Source organism: Nelumbo nucifera, chromosome 8, assembly GCF_055504915.1.
Source record: "Nelumbo nucifera cultivar China Antique chromosome 8, China Antique-T2T, whole genome shotgun sequence".
Lineage (NCBI taxonomy): Eukaryota > Viridiplantae > Streptophyta > Magnoliopsida > Proteales > Nelumbonaceae > Nelumbo > Nelumbo nucifera.
In genome coordinates, this window is record NC_142656.1 from 21857347 (window position 1) to 21879740 (window position 22394).

Here is a 22394-nt window from a genome sequence, read left to right on the forward strand (position 1 = left end):
TTTCGTCTCGTAAGTAACGGAAGGGAGGTTTGTATTAAAATGTTCCTAAACTTTATACTTTATGCAAAAGATCCATAATAATAATAGTTTTATTCGACTCGGATTTTAATTAGGATAAGGTGGGTATGGATTCGCCTTAGATCCGATTATTAAGCGGATGCAAAAGCTATCACATCCAAATCCAGGAAAGTCGACTTCGGATACGTGTTCACTCGATAGATTATGTGTCCTTCGTGGTAATGTGCCATCGTCAGAATCAGATATTAGACACTGTGAAATCTGGTAATTGTCACTGAAATCGGAGGATGTTCGAATCCAATCCAATGGTCAAAAGTGTCCCGTCCTAACATCACCATTCTACCTGCTTGGAACACCTTCTATAATAACAATTCCAAAATCAGAGCTTCGATAAGGAAGAGCGACGTATCAGCACCACCACATCCACTTGACAGATGCATGCAGCGTGCGTATGATGTCAATGTCCGACATTCGAGCGCACCTGATTCTTCTTGATCCATAAAGGAAGGAAACTTTCCTCGGACTATGGCTGTAAATGTTGTTTCGCTAGTCTCTTCCCTTGTTGGTTCCTCCACTTCTCTAATCCTCACCAAACTACGCCCGTCTCCTGCTCTGCGCCTCTCTCTCCCTACCCCTCTCTCTTCTCCTCGCCGTCTCCGCATGGCTCATACGTCGGCCATTCGGGCCACTCTTGGTCTTACTCAACCCGCTAATGTTGAGGTCCCCAAGGTCTCTACTTTTCCCTTCCTTGAAACTTTTGCAATCTCAATCTCTCTTTTTACATGATTATTGTTGCTTAAAGATTGAAATATCCAGATGGGTTTGTCAAATTACTTGTTTGTTGGCGTTTGTAGTGTTGATTGGTTTAGAGTTTGGCATGCATGTTACCTGTTTGTGAAAAATTTTGACAGATTGCCTTCTCTGCGAAAGAAATCGATTTGGTGGAATGGAAAGGAGACATCCTTGCAGTGGGTGTTACAGAGAAAGACATGGCCAAGGATGACAATTCTAAGTTCAAAAATCCGATCTTGAGAAAGCTAGATGCCCATTTGGGTGGCCTATTGGCCGAAGCGTCCTCGGAGGAGGACTTCACAGGGAAATCTGGACAGTCAACGGTTCTCAGGCTTCCGGGTTTGGGCTCGAAAAGGATCGGTCTGATTGGGCTTGGGCAGTGCTTACCATCGTCGGGCACGACTACTTACCGGAGCCTTGGTGAAGCTGTTGGAGCAGCCGCTAAGGCTGCCCAAGCAAATGATGTTGCTATTGCGCTTGCTTCTTCTGAGGGGATTTCTGGAAATTCAAAGCTTAACACCGTTTCAGCAATAGCATCGGGTATGTGTACGATGAATTGATGCCTTCTTAGATTGAGATTGACATTCTTGTTATATTATGATGAATTTGTTGGGACTTGTTGTCACAGGAACTGTGCTGGGGGTTTATGAAGACAATAGGTTTAAGTCAGAGTCAAAGAAATCGTTGCTTAAGTCGGTTGATATCCTTGGTCTTGGGACTGGACCTGAACTACAAAATAAGCTCAAGTATGTAGGTGATGTTTGTTCAGGGGTGATACTTGGGAAAGAGCTTGTAAATTCACCCGCCAATGTGCTTACACCTGGTTCGTAAGAGTTCTTCTCATCTTTCTGAATCTGCATTTCTAACTATACCTGGACTTATTTTTTTTATTTTTCTATGTTGGTGTTCTATGCATATTTGGTAATTTGTTCTTGAAATAGTTATTTTCCATCTAGGAACAATACTTCATGATTTGTTCTTGGAAAAAGCGTGGTCTTTGGCTTTTTAGTCCATCGGATATGTGACAATGTAATGGAGAATCTGGAATCAATAAATGAACTTGTCTTCGGCTTAGCGGGACAATCATACTAAAAGTTGTAGAAAAGCATAATGCCCTTCAAGCGATCGTCTTTTTATATTTTATGTTGACACGAAGGACCAGTAGCATCCCACCAAATATACTATCTGCTTCATAGATAATACTGTCTCCCTTCACTTACTGTCTATATGGCTATATCATCCATTTGGGAGACCTAATTGGCAGTCGAACTTCTTTCTTGTGCTTATTTGGCCTTGTATTTGTTGGCCTCTGGAAGAAACTGATAAAGATTACTGAGTGTGGTTCGTCACTGTTTGTCTGTCATATCAGGGGTATTGGCGGAAGAAGCTTCCAAAATTGCTTCCATGTACAATGATGTTCTTACTGCAACAATATTGGATGTGGAACAATGCAAAAAACTGAAAATGGGTTCCTATCTGGGTGTTGCTGCTGCTTCTGCAAATCCTCCACATTTCATTCATTTATGTTATAAACCTCCAGGTGGTGCAGTCAAAGCCAAGTTGGCATTAGTCGGAAAGGGTTTAACATTTGACAGGTAATTACTTCCTTTCGCTATTCTGTTCTTACTTTAAAGCAGAGAGGTAATTGAGGAATAACTGCTTTAAAGTGGGATTTCATGAGGGGAGCCATGCTCATGTTTATATCTATGTGGCACACAACAAGGTCTTAAGAAAATTTAACTGATTTGCCACATGCAACCATCTAATTTAGACATTTTTTATGTGATGCATTTAATGATCCATCTCTTTATGTTGGGATTGGCTTACTTATATCCTTACGTAGAAGTTTCAATTAATACATGTTTCATAGGTCCTCCTGCACACATTTTTGTGTGAAAAGGCTGTCTGTGTCAGACTCATCACACAAATAACACCTATTTCTGTCTCTATTGTTGCAACAAGAAGGCAATGGAGGGAATATCCTTGCTTCTTTTTAGCTTTTGCGTCTATTACACTGACTTGAATGTTTTTCCTCTTCTATGTTAACAGTGGTGGCTACAACATCAAGACTGGACCAGGTTGTTCTATTGAGCTCATGAAGTTTGATATGGGAGGTTCAGCAGCAGTGCTAGGTGCAGCAAAAGCCATTGGCCAAATCAAACCTCCAGGAGTAGAGGTAGGTTGTTTTTTTTTTTTGTTGGGTTCCACAATTCCCCCTCCCCTAAAGCAATTAAAATTGGTTGAGCATGATCTTGTACATGGCTAATGGTCCTTTATCTTCAGGTCCATTTCATTGTTGCAGCTTGTGAGAACATGATTAGTGGTACAGGCATGAGACCTGGGGACATTGTCACAGCTTCAAATGGCAAGACTATTGAGGTAATACTTTTTCTTTTAACATTATCTTCTTGTTTAATTTCTAGGTTGCTTTCTTTAACACCCCTGCCCTGCCCCCCACCAAAAAAAAAAGGAAGAAACGAAATAAACCCTTCACCTGCCTGTGGGAGGGGTCTCAACACATGACATATCCACCGTATTATATATAAGGGTAAATGACCATGGTTTCTATTTTACTTCATACTTAACTATCATATTCTCTGTCATACAACAAGGGGTAACATTTATCTTTGCCATCTGAATTTTTCTTCATGGGAAAAGGGTTCTGATCTTTCAAAACTTGATTTGTTTCTATTTTTCATCTCTTGTGCCATGTGGCGTTGCTTCAAACATTAAACTGGATCCACTTGACACTCATGCCCAACCTTGTATTGGCATGGTTCCCCTTTGATATCAGTCTAGTTGAAAATTGGAAATGCACATCTGAGCACTCAGTTTGGATTTTTTTGTTCCATCTTTTAATACTTCTGGTTTTCATTCATCCTATGGTTCATCAACCTGCAAAGAGACCTTAGATCAGTCTTTTTTTTTGTTTTTTTTGATGGTCATACTTTGAAGACAATTGTATTTGTACATATTTTGTCGATGCAACTGTTGCCATCTAGCTGCTAGTCCACTAATGATTAAAAACTGCTTTGTACCTTAACCAACTTAAGACTTTGGTGAAAAGTGCTTTGTACCTTAACCAGTATCTTCCACTTTGTTCTTGAATGTTACTACTGCTGGTTGTTTATTTATTTTGAGGAGAACATGTTGCATAGTGTCATAGAACAATCTGGTGTCCCTTCAAAGGTCCTGCTTACTTTTTATGCTTATGCTGAAAAATTCTTTAAGTGATATGTGAGGTTTAAGTGTGGCTTGTGGGATTCATTATCTAATGCAGGTTAACAACACTGATGCAGAAGGCAGACTTACTCTTGCAGATGCCTTGGTATATGCTTGCAACCAAGGTGTAGGGAAGGTATGGTTCAAATACAATATCATGAATTATGATATTAACTGACTTTAATGGTGAAAAAAGTTCAAATTGTTCTTTAAGAGAAAGATATAGGGCATAATGATAGAACATGATTCATACATCAGGTAAGGAAGATGAAGATGATTTGGAATGAAACTCATGTCTTTTGGCTTTTGTTTTGGGTTGAGGACTTCATTGCAAATGAATCTTCAATGATGTTTTTTTTTTTTTTTTTGATAATTATGAATCTTCAATGATGTTAGCACATATGTATGTCTGTCAAGCTTTTAAAAGGCTAAAAGTGGAGGCGAGGCCTAAGCCTCAAGGTGGTTTGAGACCAAAGCCTCAAAGTATAAATATAATTTATTTTTAATTTTTATTTTTATGTATTAAATTATGTTCTTTATAATGTGATACTTTTCTTTTAATTTAATTTTATATTTATAACCTTTTTACCCAAATAAAAATGGCTTTAGATAATTTATATATTTTAGACTTTTCCAATATAATCTAATTTATAAATGATGAAGAACTAAAGCTAGCAAAAGGGGGATGGGGGTGAGGGGTCTGCCAGAGTGTAGGTGGGTGAGCCGAAGCAAAGAGAGCCCCTTACACAACAAAGGTGTTGGGGGCAGATTGATCCCAAAAAAAAAGATGTTGGGGTTTGCCCCTGACCCAAAGCAAAACTTGTTTAGGGATATTCTTGTTCATTGTAATTAGATTTGGGGAAAAGAAACCCTATTCTAACATGTACATTTAGAAAGAGAAAAATAAATGACATTTTTGGGTTAAAATAAGTACTATGGGAAATTTTTAGTGTAAATTGTTTTATTTTATTTATAAACAACTAAATAATCAATTTTCTTAAATTTTAATAAGTATTATAACTAATTTATAATCTATTTTCTTTTTTTTTTCGGTTTTAATGCTTTTTGTATGAGGCATCAGCCTCTCAATAATAGAAGCAGTAGCCTCTTAGCAGATGGGCAAGGCGCTTGAGGCCAGGCATTTTGGCTTCAGCTTGCCTCGGGGCATGCACCTCAGTGCTTTTAAAACTATGATGTGTGTACACACATAACCTAGACAAATGCATTATGATACATGCACTTATGTATTTGAGATATTAAAAAATGATAGGGAACCTTTTTGAAGAGTTTGTTGTTGACTGTTACTCTTTTTACTATTTAATGAATAAAGTGTATAAAAACCTCATTTATAGAATATACTTTCATTGTCTTCTTCGATGTTACCAAAAGTTGCACCTCTGGTGTGCCTGGGCTCATAGGTGAGGCTCATTTTCTGGTGTACGACTCACCTGAAAGGAGTGTCTTGCCTCGATTTTTGTCATCTTTCGATGAATTAACCTTAAATTTGGTATTGAATGGGCAACTTAAATATGTCACAAGTTGTAACTTGTAAGTATGATGTTTAGAGTCTAAAACCTATGAAAGACTTAAATGTACAAGGCATTTTGTGTTAATAGCACAGTACTCTAAAATCGAATTAATAAACTTTCTGTAATATTTTATTTTTTTGTTTCTTTCAGAACTTAGATTTGGATATTCATATATATTAAGTTTTTCTTTTATTTTTTTAAGTGCATCACACTTCATTCAGTCATATTCAGTCATGCCCTTGCCTTGTATGTAGGGGTGACAATTGGGCGGGTGTTTGGATGGGTGACAATCAGCATATAATCCATCATCAACCCATTTAGAGAAAATAAATGGGTTAGGTTGAACCCAAACCTGCCTTGACCCCACCCAACCCCACCCAACCCATCAATTTTTAAATAAAACATAGAAAGATGCAAACAAAAAAAAAGAAATTACAAGAAAAATAAAACAAATATTATAGAAAACACAAAAAATGAAAAAACAAGCTAACAAAATTACAAAAGACATAAGAAAATATTAAAAAAAAAACAAAAAAGATAATAGAAGTTGTGGGAAAATATAACAGGAATTATAAAAAACACAAAATGAAAATAAATAATAAAGTTGCAAAAAAAACAGAAAAGTAAATCGTAGGTAGCAAGAAATAGAGAAATAATGAAAGCTAGCACACGATGTATAGAATTAGTTATTAATTCTACCTTTGGGGATATTCATGAAACACTTTCCGGGCTCAATTTTTGAGAAGAAACAAGGGATAACTTATGCCTGTCCACAATCGTGAAGTCCGAGAGTTCCCACCGATCACCGACAATGAGCCACAGAATTATCTGAGCTCATTGGGTCTTTTACCCCCTCTAGTTCTTATGACAGCTGAGGTCTTGATTTGTGGTGTTGTTATCCAAGTCTCGAAATTATTCAAGCTTTTTAGCTCATCGATCCTATAACTCCAATTCTTCGATGAAAACAGAGGTACTGTAACTGAATTCTTGATCCATGGTGGCGGTGCATCCATTGTCTCCTTCTCACATGCAAGATGTGGTAAATTTATCTCTTCTTTGTTTGAAATGGCTCAAAGTCACTGATCAATACCTGAAAATGAGTAATGGAGAAGATCCCAATGGCAGACATGATGGATTATATGCTGATTGGGAAAATGCAAGGGATCTGCTGATAAAATTGTAGAGGGAGAGAGAGGTGTAGTGTGAGAACAATTCAGGGTTTGGAACCAGAGAGGGTCAAAATATCATGAAAGGTAATGAGTTATCTGTTGGGTACCCATGACCCAACCCACCCAAACCATCAAGTCACCCTTTATTGGGTTACCCAACCTGTAGTGACCCAGAATTAAATGGATACAACCCAACCCATCAATTAGTGGTTGGGTTGGGTTGAAAAATTGCCACCCCTACTTGTACATCAGGCTCTAGGTCTAGGAACAGCCTGAGCTTTTGTTTTGCTTGTTTCTTTTAAAGTACTTTTTTTTTTATTCTTTTTGTATTCTCAAAAGAAAAAAGGAAAAGAGAAAAAGAGAAGTCTACTGAAATGGTTTTGACAGTTAATTTCTTTTGAATCCTGAGTTTGCAGTTGAGTAGTTCTTGTCTATATTGGTGGGCCAAGGTCCAGCCCAGATAGGTCATTCATATGGGTTCCTTCAGGTGGAAATGCATTGTCCTTGAACATTTGTGACGTTTGTCATCAAGCCACTAAAAATCAATGTAAGAAATGGGAAATTTGGGGATTTATCTAGGGAATTATCACAGAAATTGTTTATTGGCCTTTATCATCATCTATTGGTAATAACACTTATGAGTTTGTATATATGGTCTGCCAGCTAATCTTCTATTTAGCTTAGCAGTTTGAGTTTCAAGATTTCATGGAATTTACATTATTCATGGATTCAATTTTGTCTTTGAACTTTTGTTCATTTGAGAAGATCCATCGTCCTTGACATTCTTTTGGATTCCGGGTTTGTAAAATATATTCATTGAAAGTTATATTTTTTTTCCATTGTCTCATTTAGATATTCCTTTCAATTCTACATAGGTGTTCCTTTTTGTAATTTTTATTTAAACTTTTTGATACAGATAGTTGATTTGGCAACATTAACTGGGGCGTGTATAGTTGCACTTGGGCCTTCCATTGCAGGTATATTCGGTCATATGTTTTTACTTTTCTATTCCATTCTTTGAAATTCATTTTCCTCTGGTCTTACTTTACCCTATGTTTTAATGTAACACAGTCAAAGTGTGCATGACCATTTTATATGGTGGCCTGCGTCTTACTCTTCAAAATATTTTCTAAATTTTTCTAAAGAGGTTAATTAGAAGTTTTTATCCATCTATCTATTGGAAACCTTTATTTATGATGCAGGAGTCTTCACACCGAGTGATGACCTAGCAAAGGAGGTATTTGCAGCTTCAGAAATCAGTGGGGAAAAACTTTGGAGGATGCCTTTAGAGGATAGCTATTGGGAGTCCATGAAATCAGGAGTAGCTGACATGGTTAACACTGGAGGTCGTCAAGGTGGTGCTATCACTGCAGCCCTATTCCTGAAACAGGTACCTACATGATTATGATCTGGTATACTATATACTTGTATAGGAAAATGCTTAGGTAAGAACTTTTGCTCCTCTAAACTCCATTGAGTTGAGTGGACATGTATGCCACGAAATTCATGAGCTAGTTGGGCCTTGTTCAATAGATAGGTTCACATTGGAGATCTCTCAGCCAAAAAAGTTTGGAAGTTTAGTGTGATTGAGTGATCCTAAGTCCTAATCATTCTACCACATTCTAATTGGATGGTTAGGGGAAAGTTTTCATGTTGTTTCTCATAATCGGAATGGTAGCTAACTGGCTACTGACCCATTTTCATGTCTGCCATACAACCACATGAGATGGTGCAAGTGAGGTTGATGACATGACATCAGACCGGCTTCTGAGTTTAGCCAAGAAATTTGGTTGGGCAAGCAGAGATCATTGGCAGAGGCCAATATTCCCATGAAGGGAATCCAGATCTGCTAGTACAAACAACGCTTGGCACAGTATAAGTTGATGCCACCTATCCTCAACATACAAGCACTACATGCATTCGTGCACCTTGTTTTTTGAAAATTCTCAAGGGTTAAGTACAGGTTGCACAAAACAGGGCTGTCCCTAGTTTTGTTTGTTATTGGCAGATTCAAACTCGTGGTGGGCTACTGACCTATACGGCTATACCCTCGCCCCACCACACAAAAAGAAGGGTCCGTTTGGTTTGTGGGAATAGGGGTCTAGAATCGGAGTCGGAATGGCCATACTGTTTGGTTGGATGGAATCGTAATCCAATTTCCGTTCTTTGTGGCATGGCGTTTCTTCCTTTGAGGGAGGGAATGGTTATTCCAACCCCCATGAGATTGAGAATCCCATTCTAGCCTTAAAAACATGACTCTCCAAACCCTATTTCCCTTTAACCTAATGCCAATCCTCCTTCCATCTTTTCTTGCCCCTCAACAGCTAAAGCCGATCACTCTAGTGAGGTCAATCACCGCTGGTCATTGATTCTCATTTTCTAGCATTGTTTATTATTATTATTATTTTATATTTTCAGTTGTTTTTCTTCGTCTCTCTGTTGGCCCCCTCCAAAATGCATCAATTGGAATTAGATTCTGATTTCCAAACCCAAGAGGTGGGGGGATTAGGCCGTTATGATTCTGATAGGGGATTTCGATTCCCATTCCAACCACGAACCAAATGCAACAATAAGAAAAAACAAGTGGGCAACTGGATGTATTAGTTTTTATCTAGCAAAAAGGGAAAAAGAAAGAAAGAAAACTGAATGCATAATACGATTCTAAGATTGGATGGTTTCCCTTTTTGCAGTTCGTTGATGAGAAAGTTCAGTGGATGCACATAGACATGGCGGGTCCTGTTTGGAATGAGAAGAAACGCACTGCTACCGGATTTGGTGTCTCAACCCTGGTGGAGTGGGTTCAAGCAAATTCATCATAGTTCATGCTGAGGCATAGTAATCATGTGTAAGCACAATTCCAAGAGAGATCCCAGTTGGGTGTAGAAAAATTCGTTCATTATCAAATAAAATGTAATGGATGAGGAAAAGGAAAATGGGAAACGTTTTTTTTTTTTCTTTTTGTTTTCAGAGTAAATCGTGGTTAGAGTCTGCCTTTTAATGATTTTCAGTGGTAATGAAAATGCATTTATGGTAAACTTGCTAGAGGGAAAATAAGATTAATGAAGACAAAGGAATTAAATAGATGGGCATTGGTCATTTGGGTAAACAAAAATAAGAAGCAAAATATATTTGGGCTACTCCATTGCAGGGGGTTGTCTTACGCAGCCTCCCGGTTCTAAAATTGCTATGGATTTGAATATTTGGGCTATCATTTGGAAGATCTTGCCTTGGCAAACAAGTTGCAAAGTTCTTTTATTAGCTATTTAAAGCCTGCTTCTTTGAATGGAATTTCATTACGGTCTTCCATTTCATTGCATTATAGACTTGGCTACCAAATAAAAAGCTTTCCCGGTTTGTCAAATATTTGGACGGCCGGGGTGAACAAATGTTACACGAAACCTGGGAAATCGGATTTGATGCTCACAGTTCTCACAACCCTTTTTAATACAAATATGAAGATATTCCAAATGCATGGAACGGAACAGTGTTAGTACAATTTTGTTAAAGACTGAATCCTTCCTCAACCCTGAAAACCAAAGTGAAGCAATTGTTTTTTCTTGTGACGTTCAAACAATCCATTAATAGACTGCTTTACAATATATTTAAATTATATTATTATTTATGATTTATTTTAATGAGAGTAGTTTTCTTCACTCTCTAGATGCCTTTCTGTGATGTTTCATTTGGCTGTATCATGGTAGATTTGCATGTAACACATGATGTACAAAGGGGTTGCTAGCTACTTGTTAGATAACCAATTCGCTCACGAAAGTTTGCATATATTTCTCACAAAGGTCAGCATTTTCAGATTGAAGCATTTTAATTCAGCTATTGTTTTTGTCATTTTTGTTAGCAATTATTTTCCTCGCTTTAATTTGTTTTGATACTAAAAGCAAGGGACAACATACTTGTAAAAAATGGAACTAGAAGGAAGCATTTGGGCGATTCTTAAATTAAGAAGTAAATAAATTTGCTCAGTCTCATTCAAAATGTGAATTCACATGGGCATCCCACAGAATGCGCTCCACATGCCCCACAGCACATCCCAATGGTGTATTGAAAATATCTCTCCCAGTTTACATCTGCACCTCACGGGGCGTCCCATAATGCCCCACAGCACATCCTGGTCTTGTATTGGAAATATCTCTTAATGATGTCTCATCATCTCTCATACTTGTCATCAAGCCCCATAGGGCACAGATCTGAACTCCATCTCTTCATGACAAATATGGAAGATATTCTCAATGTTCATGTTGGGTACCTGTCGGGTGCCAACCTGAACTTTCAGAATTTAGTGCACTGTGCACTGAGCATACGTATTTTATAGTGTGGTGGCAACTGGCAAGATTGTAGCTCTCTGTTCTTTCACATGGAAAGTGTACTGTGGTACTAGGTATTCCACTTCAAGTTGGCAACTCGTCTGTCTGGGTCTTAATTTCTTGTCCATGTATCTGTGTCTCTTTCTGCTTGCATATGTTTAAAAAAGAGTAAGAGGAGGGCTCTGTAAACTTGAGTGTAGGCCAATGTTCTGCAAAGTTGAATTTCCATGATCTATATATAACATTAAAAACTGATATGTATGTATGTATACATGTATATATGTATTAATCTTTATTAACTTATAAGTACTGATGCTTTAAACCCTAATTGCTCTCACCTGATGATGGACATTGAATTCCACTGGAGCCAGAAGGTTGCCATAAATCTTGATCATGTTTCGTGGGCATAAATCCACGATACCTTCTGAAGGGGTTACCGTAGAAGAGTCTGGATCGCAGGGCGACCTTCTGGTTGTTGATGTATACAAGGACGATGATCCCATGGCTGTCCAAGGAAAGGGTACAAAAGCTTTGTCTTTGACAGCAGAAAATGGGTCCATGAGTTACCCATTTCATAAAATGGCGGGGGTTTATACAAGAGCCTTATCAGCTCCATATCTCCACATATGACTCGAATCTGGCTATAGGATCCTATCAAAATTTAGATCTGGCATGGATCCCACCATATATGTGTTTTTCCTTGTAGATATGAATTTGGTTGGATTTGCTCTAGATCGGACCTGTTTGTTCCCCTAATGACAAGATAAAGGGATTTCTTTTAACCATAGTTTAATTGAAAATGTGAAGATTTGGGGCTTTAGTGCTTGCTCATTACAGAGGTGGGCTCATTTGGGAGGGCTGAGTTGAAAAGTTGAAGCGGATAACTGTCAGTCAATTTGAACTCTTCAGATTTTTCACGAAACATAGCTTATAAGCTGTTTATGAGGGGCCCACCTCAGAAAGCCAGAGCCGTGTGTGTGCTTCAGCCCTCCCAAATGGGCACATAGTGTAGATACATAATTAGGCAAAGTGGCAAATCACTAAAGCTATGTTTCCTTTGAAGGAAAAAGTAAGGAAAGGAGGGGAAAGGTAGAGAAATCTTTACAAACCTTGTATAAATTTCCCTACCTTTCCCCTCCTTTCCCTACCTTTTTCCTTCAAACCGAACATAGCCTAAAGGGCTATTGGTGGGGGATTTAGGGCCATAGGCCCATAGTCCAACACAAGAGTTTCACTACTCACTACTTCTTGGATGGCCAAGATTGCTCATTCCGTTTTTTCTTTCTGACATGGTTAGAGAAAAAAATATAGTTCAATGTTTTGTGGTAATTTGTTTTCCTAGAAAGCAAGAGATTTCTAACATTTTCATTTTTAGGTATGGGTTTGCTAGCAAAGTGATTTAGGTTTTACGCTCAAATTTTGTGTCTGTAAGAGTAAATGGATTATATAATTATTGGAGGAAAACTAAAACGTATCGGCCTTCTTAAAATACAACATCAAATAAGCAGGCGGAAAATGTTTTATTCTAATTAGGGGAATATTGCTTATCTTAGAGGAAAATGATTTGACTCTGTTGTTCATAAGTTAGTCTTGTCGGTGCAGGAATTTTGGATTTTGGGCTTTTTCCTTTTGTTTTTTAATCTTCTCCATTAAGTCCATATGTCTGTAAAGGCTTAGAATAGCTCCAACTATTTGCCATTATTTTAAACTTGTTCATGGGTCGGGCTGGGCTTTTATTCTTCATAAACAGATTTTTTCAGGCCCAAGCCTGAGCGTAGGCCAACCATCGGACCTACAACTTAGGCTTGAGCCTGAAACCCAAAGCTCAACTTACTATCACTGAACAGAGAGAGAGAGAGAGAGAGAGAGAGAGAGAGAGAGGACCTGGTCAGGCTTGCTGCTGCCGCTGAACAGAGAGAAGGAACAATTGAGAAGAAACAGCCGAATAGGGAATTGAGAACCACTGGTCCATTCGTCGGAGATTGCCACCTTGCTAGAGAAGAACGCATATTGATCCATTGGCCGTTGCTAGGTTGAGCTCTGACCTCTGAGAGATGAGCTTCTTAGGAAAACAATGAACAGAGTGAGAGAGGAAAGGGGAACATTGGGCTCAAATAGGGTTTTGGGATTTATGAGTTTAGAAATTAGAAAGAGAAAAAATAAAAACATGTATATATATTAATAAATATTATATTTTATATAATATAAGCTAGTTGGGCTGAGCTGGGCTTTTTGACAAACCCCAAGCCTGGCCTGAAACATAATCGAGCTTGGTGCTTTGGGCCCAAGGTCAGGCCGCAGGCTTAACTACATGTCCAAGCCCAACCAGGGAGCGGGTTGGGCGGTTGGGCTACCCGACCATGAACAGGTCTACACACAAAAACAAAGGTAAAAAAAAAAAACAACATGTTACAAGTTGAAAGGTTGAGAAGAGTTAGAAACAAGCCAAACAAGATAGACATAAATTGAAGTAGTGAGAAATGATTTAAAGGCCCAATCTATAATTGTAGGAGCCATTCTACAATGTGAGTTGTTTTTCTCGTTGTTTGTTTTAAAAACAAATCAAAACCATTTGGCTTAAAAATAGATTATTTGTCAAAAAAAAGTACAAATATGTTTTTGGTTGTGCATGCATTTTTTATTTTCAGGATTAAAATCAAAAACATGTTTTTGAATTTTTGGTTTCCAAAACATGTTTTTATTTGGTTATTTAACATCATGTTCCACAAATCATATAATTTCTACACTACAAAATTTATTTTTATTTTTAAAACTATTATTTTGATGGTTCCAAAAATGTACATATTTTTTTAAAACTAATCTAAACTTATTTTTGCTTACCAAAACAAAAATAAAATTCAAGAACATGTTTTTTCTTTGTGATGTGGTAATTTCAAAAACAAATAAAAGCAAAGAACATTCATGTTGTAGAACACCCCCATAGAGTGATTAGGCATTGTTGATTAGAATTGAGTTTGTAATCAGGCCAACCTGTGTTGTTTGTCTTTTTTCTTGACCAACCCATTTTTGCAACCCTCTCCTACTCCAACCACAATCTAGTGCTGTTAATGAGCTGGGTCTGGTCCAGGATAGGATAGATCCGGTCCCAAGCCAATAAATGAATTTCTGAAACCATTAATTGGAAGTCACCTAATTCGAAGCTGCATTTAACATTTTAAGAATTTATCTCCTTTTACAATTAAATACTTAATGTTTATAGAGAAATTTTAACTATAAAAAGGAGATAAATCCTTAAAATAAGGAATGTCAAATGAAGCCTAAGATGATGAATATGAACATTATCTTTAGTGTCTCTGAGAGGAAATAAGTTGAAGGAAGTAAAAAAAAGGCTAAAAGCAGACAAAAATGACATTGACCGAAATAATAAGAAAATGGGTGAATCACTCATAATTTAACACTAACACTGGATATAACATTAAACGGAATGATATTGCAAAACGTGATCCTTCACTCCATATATATAATTGCAAAATGATTTGGGCAGTGTTTGAGATTGTTTATTGTTTAAATAAGTGCTTATCCCAATAAGAACTTATTAGTGATTTAATGCTTGCTGAAAAAGTGTTTCTATCTGGGGTAGTATGTATTTTGATTGTTAGGTGGTGGCGCAAGATAGGCTAGAAATGCAATAAATGCTTATTGAAAAAGCATTTATAGAAAGGCCATATTTTTTTGGCTTTGAATGATGCTTTTTGGTAAAAAAAGCGCTTATTAAACATTTTTTGACGCCCATTTCAGCTTAATTGGATGCTTTTTGAATCTTTTAAGTACTTGTCTCAACAAACACTTATAATTCAGCACTTCCAAACGCAAGCTTAGATGATGATGAATCTCAAAGCAGACCTTCTAACAGACCTAAATTATTAATGAGGACCTATAATTTGACAGTTGACCTACTCATTTTTTCAAGTTGATACATTTTATACGATGATATGATAGTATGTATCAAGGTTTTTAAAATTGAACCGGACAACGAATTGGTCAGAGTCCGGTTCTCAGGTTAAATGGTCCAACTGTTTGAATTGAATAGATGGTTTATTCTAATAAAAAATAAAAAAATAAAAATGGTCAAATCATTGAATGGTTTGAACGATTCAACCACTTGGATCAACAATTTACCGACTAAATCAATGGTTTTTGGTAAAATAACGATTATAAGATAAAATGGAACTGATCACCTGACTAGTTCCCGGTTTTTCCGGTCCGGTCCGGTTTCAAAACCATGGTATGTATTACAAGTATACCACGATAATTGGATTAAGGGTATTTTTGTAACATGATAAGATATAGTAGGACCGGTCAGGTTTGATTCTTTCAGTCCGACCCGATCCATTGACAGCCCTACTCCCCTACATCAATCAAATGCCTGGTCTATGTGTCATTTTGATTTTGTGGCTTCTCACGTGCGAGCTTTAAACCGAGAGGGATTACAGAACAGGGTTCTTGGGTAGTTGGGTTCACTCTTCACAGGCCTCTGGTTTCAGACAAAGGATTGATTCGTCTCAGTTTCTTTCTCGTTGGCTTGACCAGGACGAGATTTACTCAGCTCCAGGTCTAGAAGATTATAACCCAATAGAGTGTATCACTTGGGATCCGATCACTGATCACAGTGAGAAGAAAAGAAAGAAGAAAATGTCACTTTGTTCTTCGTATTCTCAAAGAAGTTTCTGGATTGATCGTTGATCATGTAGAAGTAAACTTAGATTCGAAGAAAAATGAGCGTTTCTCTCACTGTAATGACCTTCAATCTCCACGAAGATCAGCCAGAAGATGGTCCAAACTCATGGGAGAAAAGGAGAGATTTGTGCATAAGCGTCATTACCAGCTATTCTCCGATGATCCTCTGCACTCAGCAAGGTTTTCCTCGTACTTGGTTCTTTTTTTCTTTTTTGCTGAAGTGGTCGATCTGGGTTTTAATTTGGTCTGTTTTTCGAGATGGGTTTTGCTTCCTTTTGCCACTAGTTGAGTTTTCTCTTCTGAAATGATTGACTTGGGTTTTGTATAAATGATGCTTCCTGACATGGGTTCTTGCTGCATTTCACGCTTTTTTCCTTTAAGGGAGGTTAACCATGGTTTTTCCGTTTTGACATTTTGTTGCTTACTTTTGTTTTTGTTTTTGTTTTCTGATGATTGCTTGCTTTTGTTTTAACTGTTTAATATGGGATCCTGTATCTGAGATTTTAGTGATGGATTCCTGCTGTAGGTGTAAGGTCGCAGTTAGATTTTCTTCAGCAAGGTTTGCCAGGTAATATGCCAGATTGATCTGGTATGCTGAGTACAGTTATAAAAACAGTCTGTGCATATGAGCTCCATAATATGCAAATTGGTATATTTCTGTGGCTTTGGTTGGACTTAGTTTATTTTATCTCTTTCTGAATTTAAACGAGCTTGTTTAGGAACAGAAAAAGGGAAATCTGAATTTGTGCATACTTCGTCTTCAATTTCTGACCTTCTTATGCAGAACCGACAAAAATCTGTTTATCTTTTATACTCATTTTCAGCTTAGCTTAAGAAGCATGACATCATCTTCGACTTCTTTAAACTGTTCCTTGCAATAAAAAAAATTGGGTGCTTAAGTGCGAAGTGGAACAAAGGCTACGTGTTAGCTAAGACCAAGTCTTTGGGTTTATGGTACTTATTTGATAAGACCATTACTTCAAATTATCTGAGTCTGAATTTGAAATTTGATTCTATATCATTGGATTTGGATTTCAAAAATCAGATTCATTTTTAATCGGATCTAATTTGGGTCTACCCCAATCCAATCTGACACACCATGTTATCTGGGAAGTCTTGGTTAATTAGGCAGGTTGTGCATGATAGATTAATTCCATTGTTTTTATGGTACCAAACCCTATTATCATGACGAGAGGAAGAATTTATATTTTTACAAAAGGGAATTAAAGATGAGGTAGCAAACAACTAATCAAGTTTTCAGTTCCTTTCGGATCTAAATGTACAATCAATCATTTAATCTATCAAAAGGAGTGTCAATTAATTCAATGTTTTTTATTTTCTAATTTAGATCTAATTATATAAAATTTAAATTAGTTGGTGGCTCAAGCTACAGTATTTACATTGTCTTGTGACTATTTGGGATTTCAAAGTTAAGGTATTCAACATAGAACTTTTAGTTTGCCATATGCTTGTAGTTTTGGAATAGTTAGATATGTTTCCCTTCTTTTAGAAAGCTTTGCCAAGGTATTTTCTTTTCCTTTCCCACTTCCTTATAGTGATTGTCAATTTCACTCCTTTCCTTGTATTCATTTAGTTCTCGTATCCATGTTTATATTTCCATTCCACTGCAAGACTGCCCAGTACAGGACACATTTTGTGAGTGGGTTTCAAGTTCATAATGGCCCTTACCTTCAGAAAAGAAGGCATTATCTTCCAACAAGAACAGCCATTCTTCTTTTCCACCTTCATGGAAATTGGTACTTCCTATAAGATTGCTGTAAGCCTAGATAACAATTCCTTCCTCATCTGAGACAAAGCTGCCACTTTTCACGGGCCCAGGGTTGCCCAATGACCTACTTATTGATACAATAGGATTAATCATCAAGTGGGTAATAGTTGTTACCTGTGATATGGGGAGGACACAGATAGACAAGGTTTTAGATGCAGAATTTACACTAAAAATTGAAAGTATCTGAGTATCTGACATAATACAGCAACCTTATATAGGTACCTGGATATCATAGATTGTTAACTTTTGTGAGTATTACACTGTTAAAGATATAATGGAGCGGAAAAGATTTATACTAGAACATTGAAGAAAAAACTTACATGTACTTAGCCTTTTGATTTTAGGAGAAGACATGCTTTGTATTAAGAAGCTGCTGTCATTGTAGTAATGTTGATAGACTCCTTACACATTTTTATTTAGATGATTATCTCCATCTGTATCATTTATTTCTTTGCAGTTTTTAGTTAGAACTTAAACCATTCTATTCCAGTTTTTTCTTGTTTTTAAAGTATTTTCCTATATTCTAACTTTGGACATTTTCGTTAGCTAAAATGGCATGTTGCAGAAATTTTCTTTATCAGCTCATACTTTTGGACATGGTCTGATATTTCATTCTAAACTTGGAATAGTTTGGATATACTGCTGAGACTTCAGAATTGAATACACAGCTTAGAGAACTAAATGCGGCGTGTCCATGGAAGTTTATTTTGGTTATCACTTATTAGTCATTTCATATGAAGTTTTCTTTTTCTTTTTTTTTTTAAGTTTTCCCAACAACCAATGTAATAATCAACCTACTTTTTGCATGGGCAAATATCACATCCTTTCTGCTTCAGAAGCTTTAGCAGCAGTTAAAAAACCACCTTTTCATCTGTGCTAAAAAACGATTATTTTCCTTTTGTCATTTAGGTTATGGCCAATTTGGGATTTCAAGAAAAGGATCCCATGACACTTCAGATGAGCATTGCACTATCTTTTATGACAAGGAGAAGGTATCAAATCCTTTCACTGGAATCTGTGCTAGATAATTGTAATATCTATTGTGAAGGGAATTTTATAAATATTACTTATTCCTAAGATTGTCTTATTTAATGAAGGTTGAGCTGCTAGAAGGTGGAACCTTTTGGTTGTCAGAGTCACCTTCCGTTCCAGGAAGCACATCATGGGGGTCTGTAGTTCCATCCATTGCATCTTGGGCAATATCCTTTTTTTCTTTTAGACCCCTACATTTGTCTCTTTTTTTCTTTCCTTTGTTGAATTTCTATCCAGATTTGTTACTTTGAACAACATTATAGGCTTGTTTGATTGACATGATTTCCACACATTTCAACTCAAAGGAGTAGAGCCACCTGGTTTTTCATTCCAGATAGTAAATACAAACATGGATGAATTTAGCCCTCGTGCCCGTAGAAGGAGTGCTTTGCTCACGTGGCAGCATATAGCATCCTTGCCTCCTAGCTTGCCAGTTATATTTTGTGGAGGATTCAACACTCAGAAGGAATCGACCACAGGACGCTTTCTGCTTGGAAGATCAAGGTATCTATTTCTGGAGATTTTGTTGATTTTATATTTTAGAGCTACATTATTTGTATTTTATATATTTTCCCATTCATATGTTATTTCATTCTAATTATACTATTTTCCAGTGTTACAATAACTGGTTGAGACCAGACAGTTGGATTATTTGGACCATCAACTGGTTGCAAAACAATTTGGGACAAGTTGTCTGTCCTTTGATCAAGTTTCCTTTCTGTTTTTTTTTTTTTTGTTTTTCTATTCTTCCTTTTATGTTCTTTAAATATTCATGCATTGAATGATTCAAACAGAAAAAGAAACTATGTAACCTTGAACAGTTAACCACTATTACCAGTAGTTAGATATCTTTAAAGAACCAAAAAAATAGGAGATTTTTTTTCAAAATGGTTCAAGTGTTTTGGGGGGGGGGGGGTGAAGTTAAAGAGGGTAACTAGCTTAGGTGGGAGTTTAGCCCCTAAAATGTTAGGATTTCTATAGGTAGGTTTTATTCTGTAAAATAGTCCTTATTTAGAAGGATGAAAGTACTCCTATATTAATTTTTGTTACTATAAATAAGGACAACTTTTGTGTTTTCAGTGGGGAGGTTCCCATTTTCCAAATGGTATGTTCCATATCCAGTTTCAGAATTCTTGCCTTTTCACTCTAATGCAATTACAAATATCTGGACTTCAATGTCATTTAAGTTGGCAACTAATGATTGCTGCTGGCTATTTTCCCTGCAGAGAGCATGGCGTTGTAGGTGACATGAGAGATGCATGGCCTAATGCACGTGTGAGGAAAAATTTTTCACTCATACGCACTTACCATGGATTCAAAGGTATTTTTATTTTACTTCCAATAGTGCAAATGACAATGAAAGTACAGCATACTCAGATTTCATCTCTTTTGCAGGAGATAAACAGGGAACTCTTGAATTCCTCAAGCTGATATTCAGAGCACTTTGCCTTTGCTGGGATCGGCAAACTCAAGATCTACATATTGATTGGGTACTATATAGAGGCCGATCTCTGGTTCCTGTTTCTTGTGAGGTAGTGAATGACAACATTGATGGTTTTTATCCTTCATCTCATTATCCAATATTTGCCGAGTTTATGCTTCCTCGTACTGTCAGGCTACTTGAAGCACCTGTTCAAGATGGAAGTTAGAGTGTGGTCTATGTTGATTTTTATTTCATTTTCTATTTTTTCATCATTTCCCCTCTTTTTGTGGTTGTGGTTCACTGTTTCACTAAGTTATTTCTTGATATTGTGTTATAGCTGTTTGTTTCTCTATGTAAATTTTTTCAGACTGAAGTATTTGAACTGTTATTTCCATCGCTTTTACAAGGAAAACTTAATATTCCATTCCTTGTAACTTTTTTTTTGATGTTTATAGTTTTGATTTTGAAAACAAAACCAGTTGCTATTCATCAAAAAAAAAAAACAAAAAACAAAACAAAACCAGTTGCTACATAGAAAAATAATATAATTTTGTGATGTGGTAGTTGTTTTGATTTAAAAAATAAAACCATACATATTGGTGAACAGCCTGTAAATTATTGACTATGAAGATTAATTAGAAAAATGTTTTTGTTGGAAAAGACTAAAGGCGTTGAAAATATAGCTCAGGTATTACAGCCTAAAACAAATCACAGTCATTTTAGATTGAAAAAGCTGCCTACCGCCTATGTAGAAAATAAAATAGATATTTTGAAACCTATAGGTCCTTGACAAAGTGATGACAAGGAATCGTTTTTATGTGTTCTTGACATAGCACCATACCAACTTCATTTCCAAAATATTAACAAAAGAGTGCATTCTATGTTTTTTGGACAGATTGCATACTATGGTCTATAACTGATCCAACCAGTTGAGATTAAGAACCTTCTCTCTTAGTTTTATCTTTTGCATTTGGAAAAAATATCACATTTTAAAATCCTTTCTCCCTGCTGCCTTTGAGAGCTTCCATCACTCCGTTGAATTCTCATAACTTCCACTTGCTCTACACTTTGCCCTTGCTGCAATGGAATGATTTTGATTATATATAAAAGATAACATATATCCAGCTCTATTCTTTGTTGCATCAAAAGATCCTTCTGTTAAGATATTGATATATTGAATGTTACACCATACATCATGATAACTAGAGCTTTGCTTCTCTTTTGTTGTCTCTTCCGAATCCCAGTGTATATGTAATCTCATTATATAGGATTCTTTTTTAACCCTAAACTTTACTCCTGATGGTGGGGTGATCACGTTGGAATTTTATTAGAAATAAACAAGATAAAATCACAAAATACAGGGAGGACATAGCCCACCTTGCCCCAAAACCCAAGAACAAAAATTTCACCCTAAAACATTCCATTCCAACCAATGAAAACAGAGTTGATCAATTCTGAAACTGATGATCCAGAAGATGCCATTGAGTTCACACCAGTGATTTGAGAGAGCATCTTGAACCCAGTTCTCTCAGCTCGGTAGGGGGAGCTCTGCAGGCTTGCCAAGAGATGGACAGCACGGGGTTGGGTATCTCCTTGTATAGCCAGCATTTTGAGGGGTTATCTGCCCATCAAGGTGACCATTTGGAAATGGCTATGCCGGTGAAAGGATCTACCATTACATAAATTGCAGAAAATAGAAACTGGTCTTACGAGTTATTGATTTGCTTGATAAGATCCTGAATAGGGATGGCAGTTTTTCCCATTTTTCCTATCCCTGCAGGATGTGGATAGGGGAATTTCCATCCCTGGTCCCTGGATGAGTTGCAAGGAAAATTAGTTCTTGCTTGATAGGTTTGACTCCTTATGGGCCTCAGGGCCTCAGACTGATTGTATTTGATAAAGGAAAACCTTATACAAAAAACTTCAAATTTGGTATTCAGTTCACCTTGGTTTGAACTTTTAAGTATGTACAAAGGAATATCATAGTTATCATTTTTTGTTAAAATTAATATGTAAAAACAACCCTAGTTTCTGGACAACCAAGGATGTAATAAAACGTGTTCCAACTTCTAAAAGCACTTTTATCTGGAAAGTCTGTCAACAACGAAGAGTGGCAGGATTTTGTTTTTGGTACCCAACAAAAATTTCTTTGGAACTGCATTTAAGGAAGTTCGAAACTAAAGTCTCATGAAAAACAAACCCAGTGCATAAAAGTTGACAGAGAATAGCACCATGTCATTAGATAGAGTATGCGTATCCATTAATATCAAACATAACGTTAGCTCTTTTGTGAGCACATTCTCCTCAGCAACCTCACATAAGTAAAGCCACTAACCAAGCATTGAAATGCAAGGCATTGAAATTTTACCAATTGATAGATGATCAAGTTAGTTCAAGCTGTTT

General features: G+C 36.8%; 2 protein-coding genes across 4 annotated transcripts; both read left to right on the plus strand.

The window, feature by feature from the left end:
* The first annotated feature begins 301 nt into the window (after positions 1-301).
* On the plus strand, positions 302-9765 carry LOC104610748 (leucine aminopeptidase 1-like). The gene is made up of 10 exons (XM_010277521.3): positions 302-747; positions 930-1350; positions 1439-1633; positions 2180-2405; positions 2860-2986; positions 3094-3189; positions 4091-4168; positions 7647-7707; positions 7933-8120; positions 9421-9765. Exons 1-10 carry the CDS (start codon positions 544-546, stop codon positions 9547-9549), a joined length of 1725 nt encoding a protein of 574 aa, XP_010275823.1. The 5' UTR covers positions 302-543; the 3' UTR covers positions 9550-9765.
* Positions 9766-15522: 5757 nt separating this feature from the next.
* Positions 15523-20425, plus strand: LOC104610749 (uncharacterized). Of its 3 annotated transcripts, XM_010277522.3 has the most exons (7): positions 15523-15927; positions 16274-16315; positions 18446-18528; positions 18634-18735; positions 18858-19072; positions 19795-19889; positions 19964-20425. In XM_010277522.3, the coding sequence occupies exons 1-7, from the start codon at positions 15786-15788 to the stop codon at positions 20215-20217; spliced, it is 933 nt and encodes a 310-aa protein (XP_010275824.1). In that variant the 5' UTR covers positions 15523-15785; the 3' UTR covers positions 20218-20425. The 3 variants fall into 3 exon arrangements, with proteins under 3 accessions (XP_010275824.1, XP_010275825.1, XP_010275826.1); XM_010277523.3 differs by lacking the exon at positions 16274-16315 and having other exon boundaries at positions 15536-15927; XM_010277524.3 differs by lacking the exon at positions 15523-15927 and having other exon boundaries at positions 16274-16396.
* The last annotated feature ends 1969 nt before the right edge of the window (positions 20426-22394 follow it).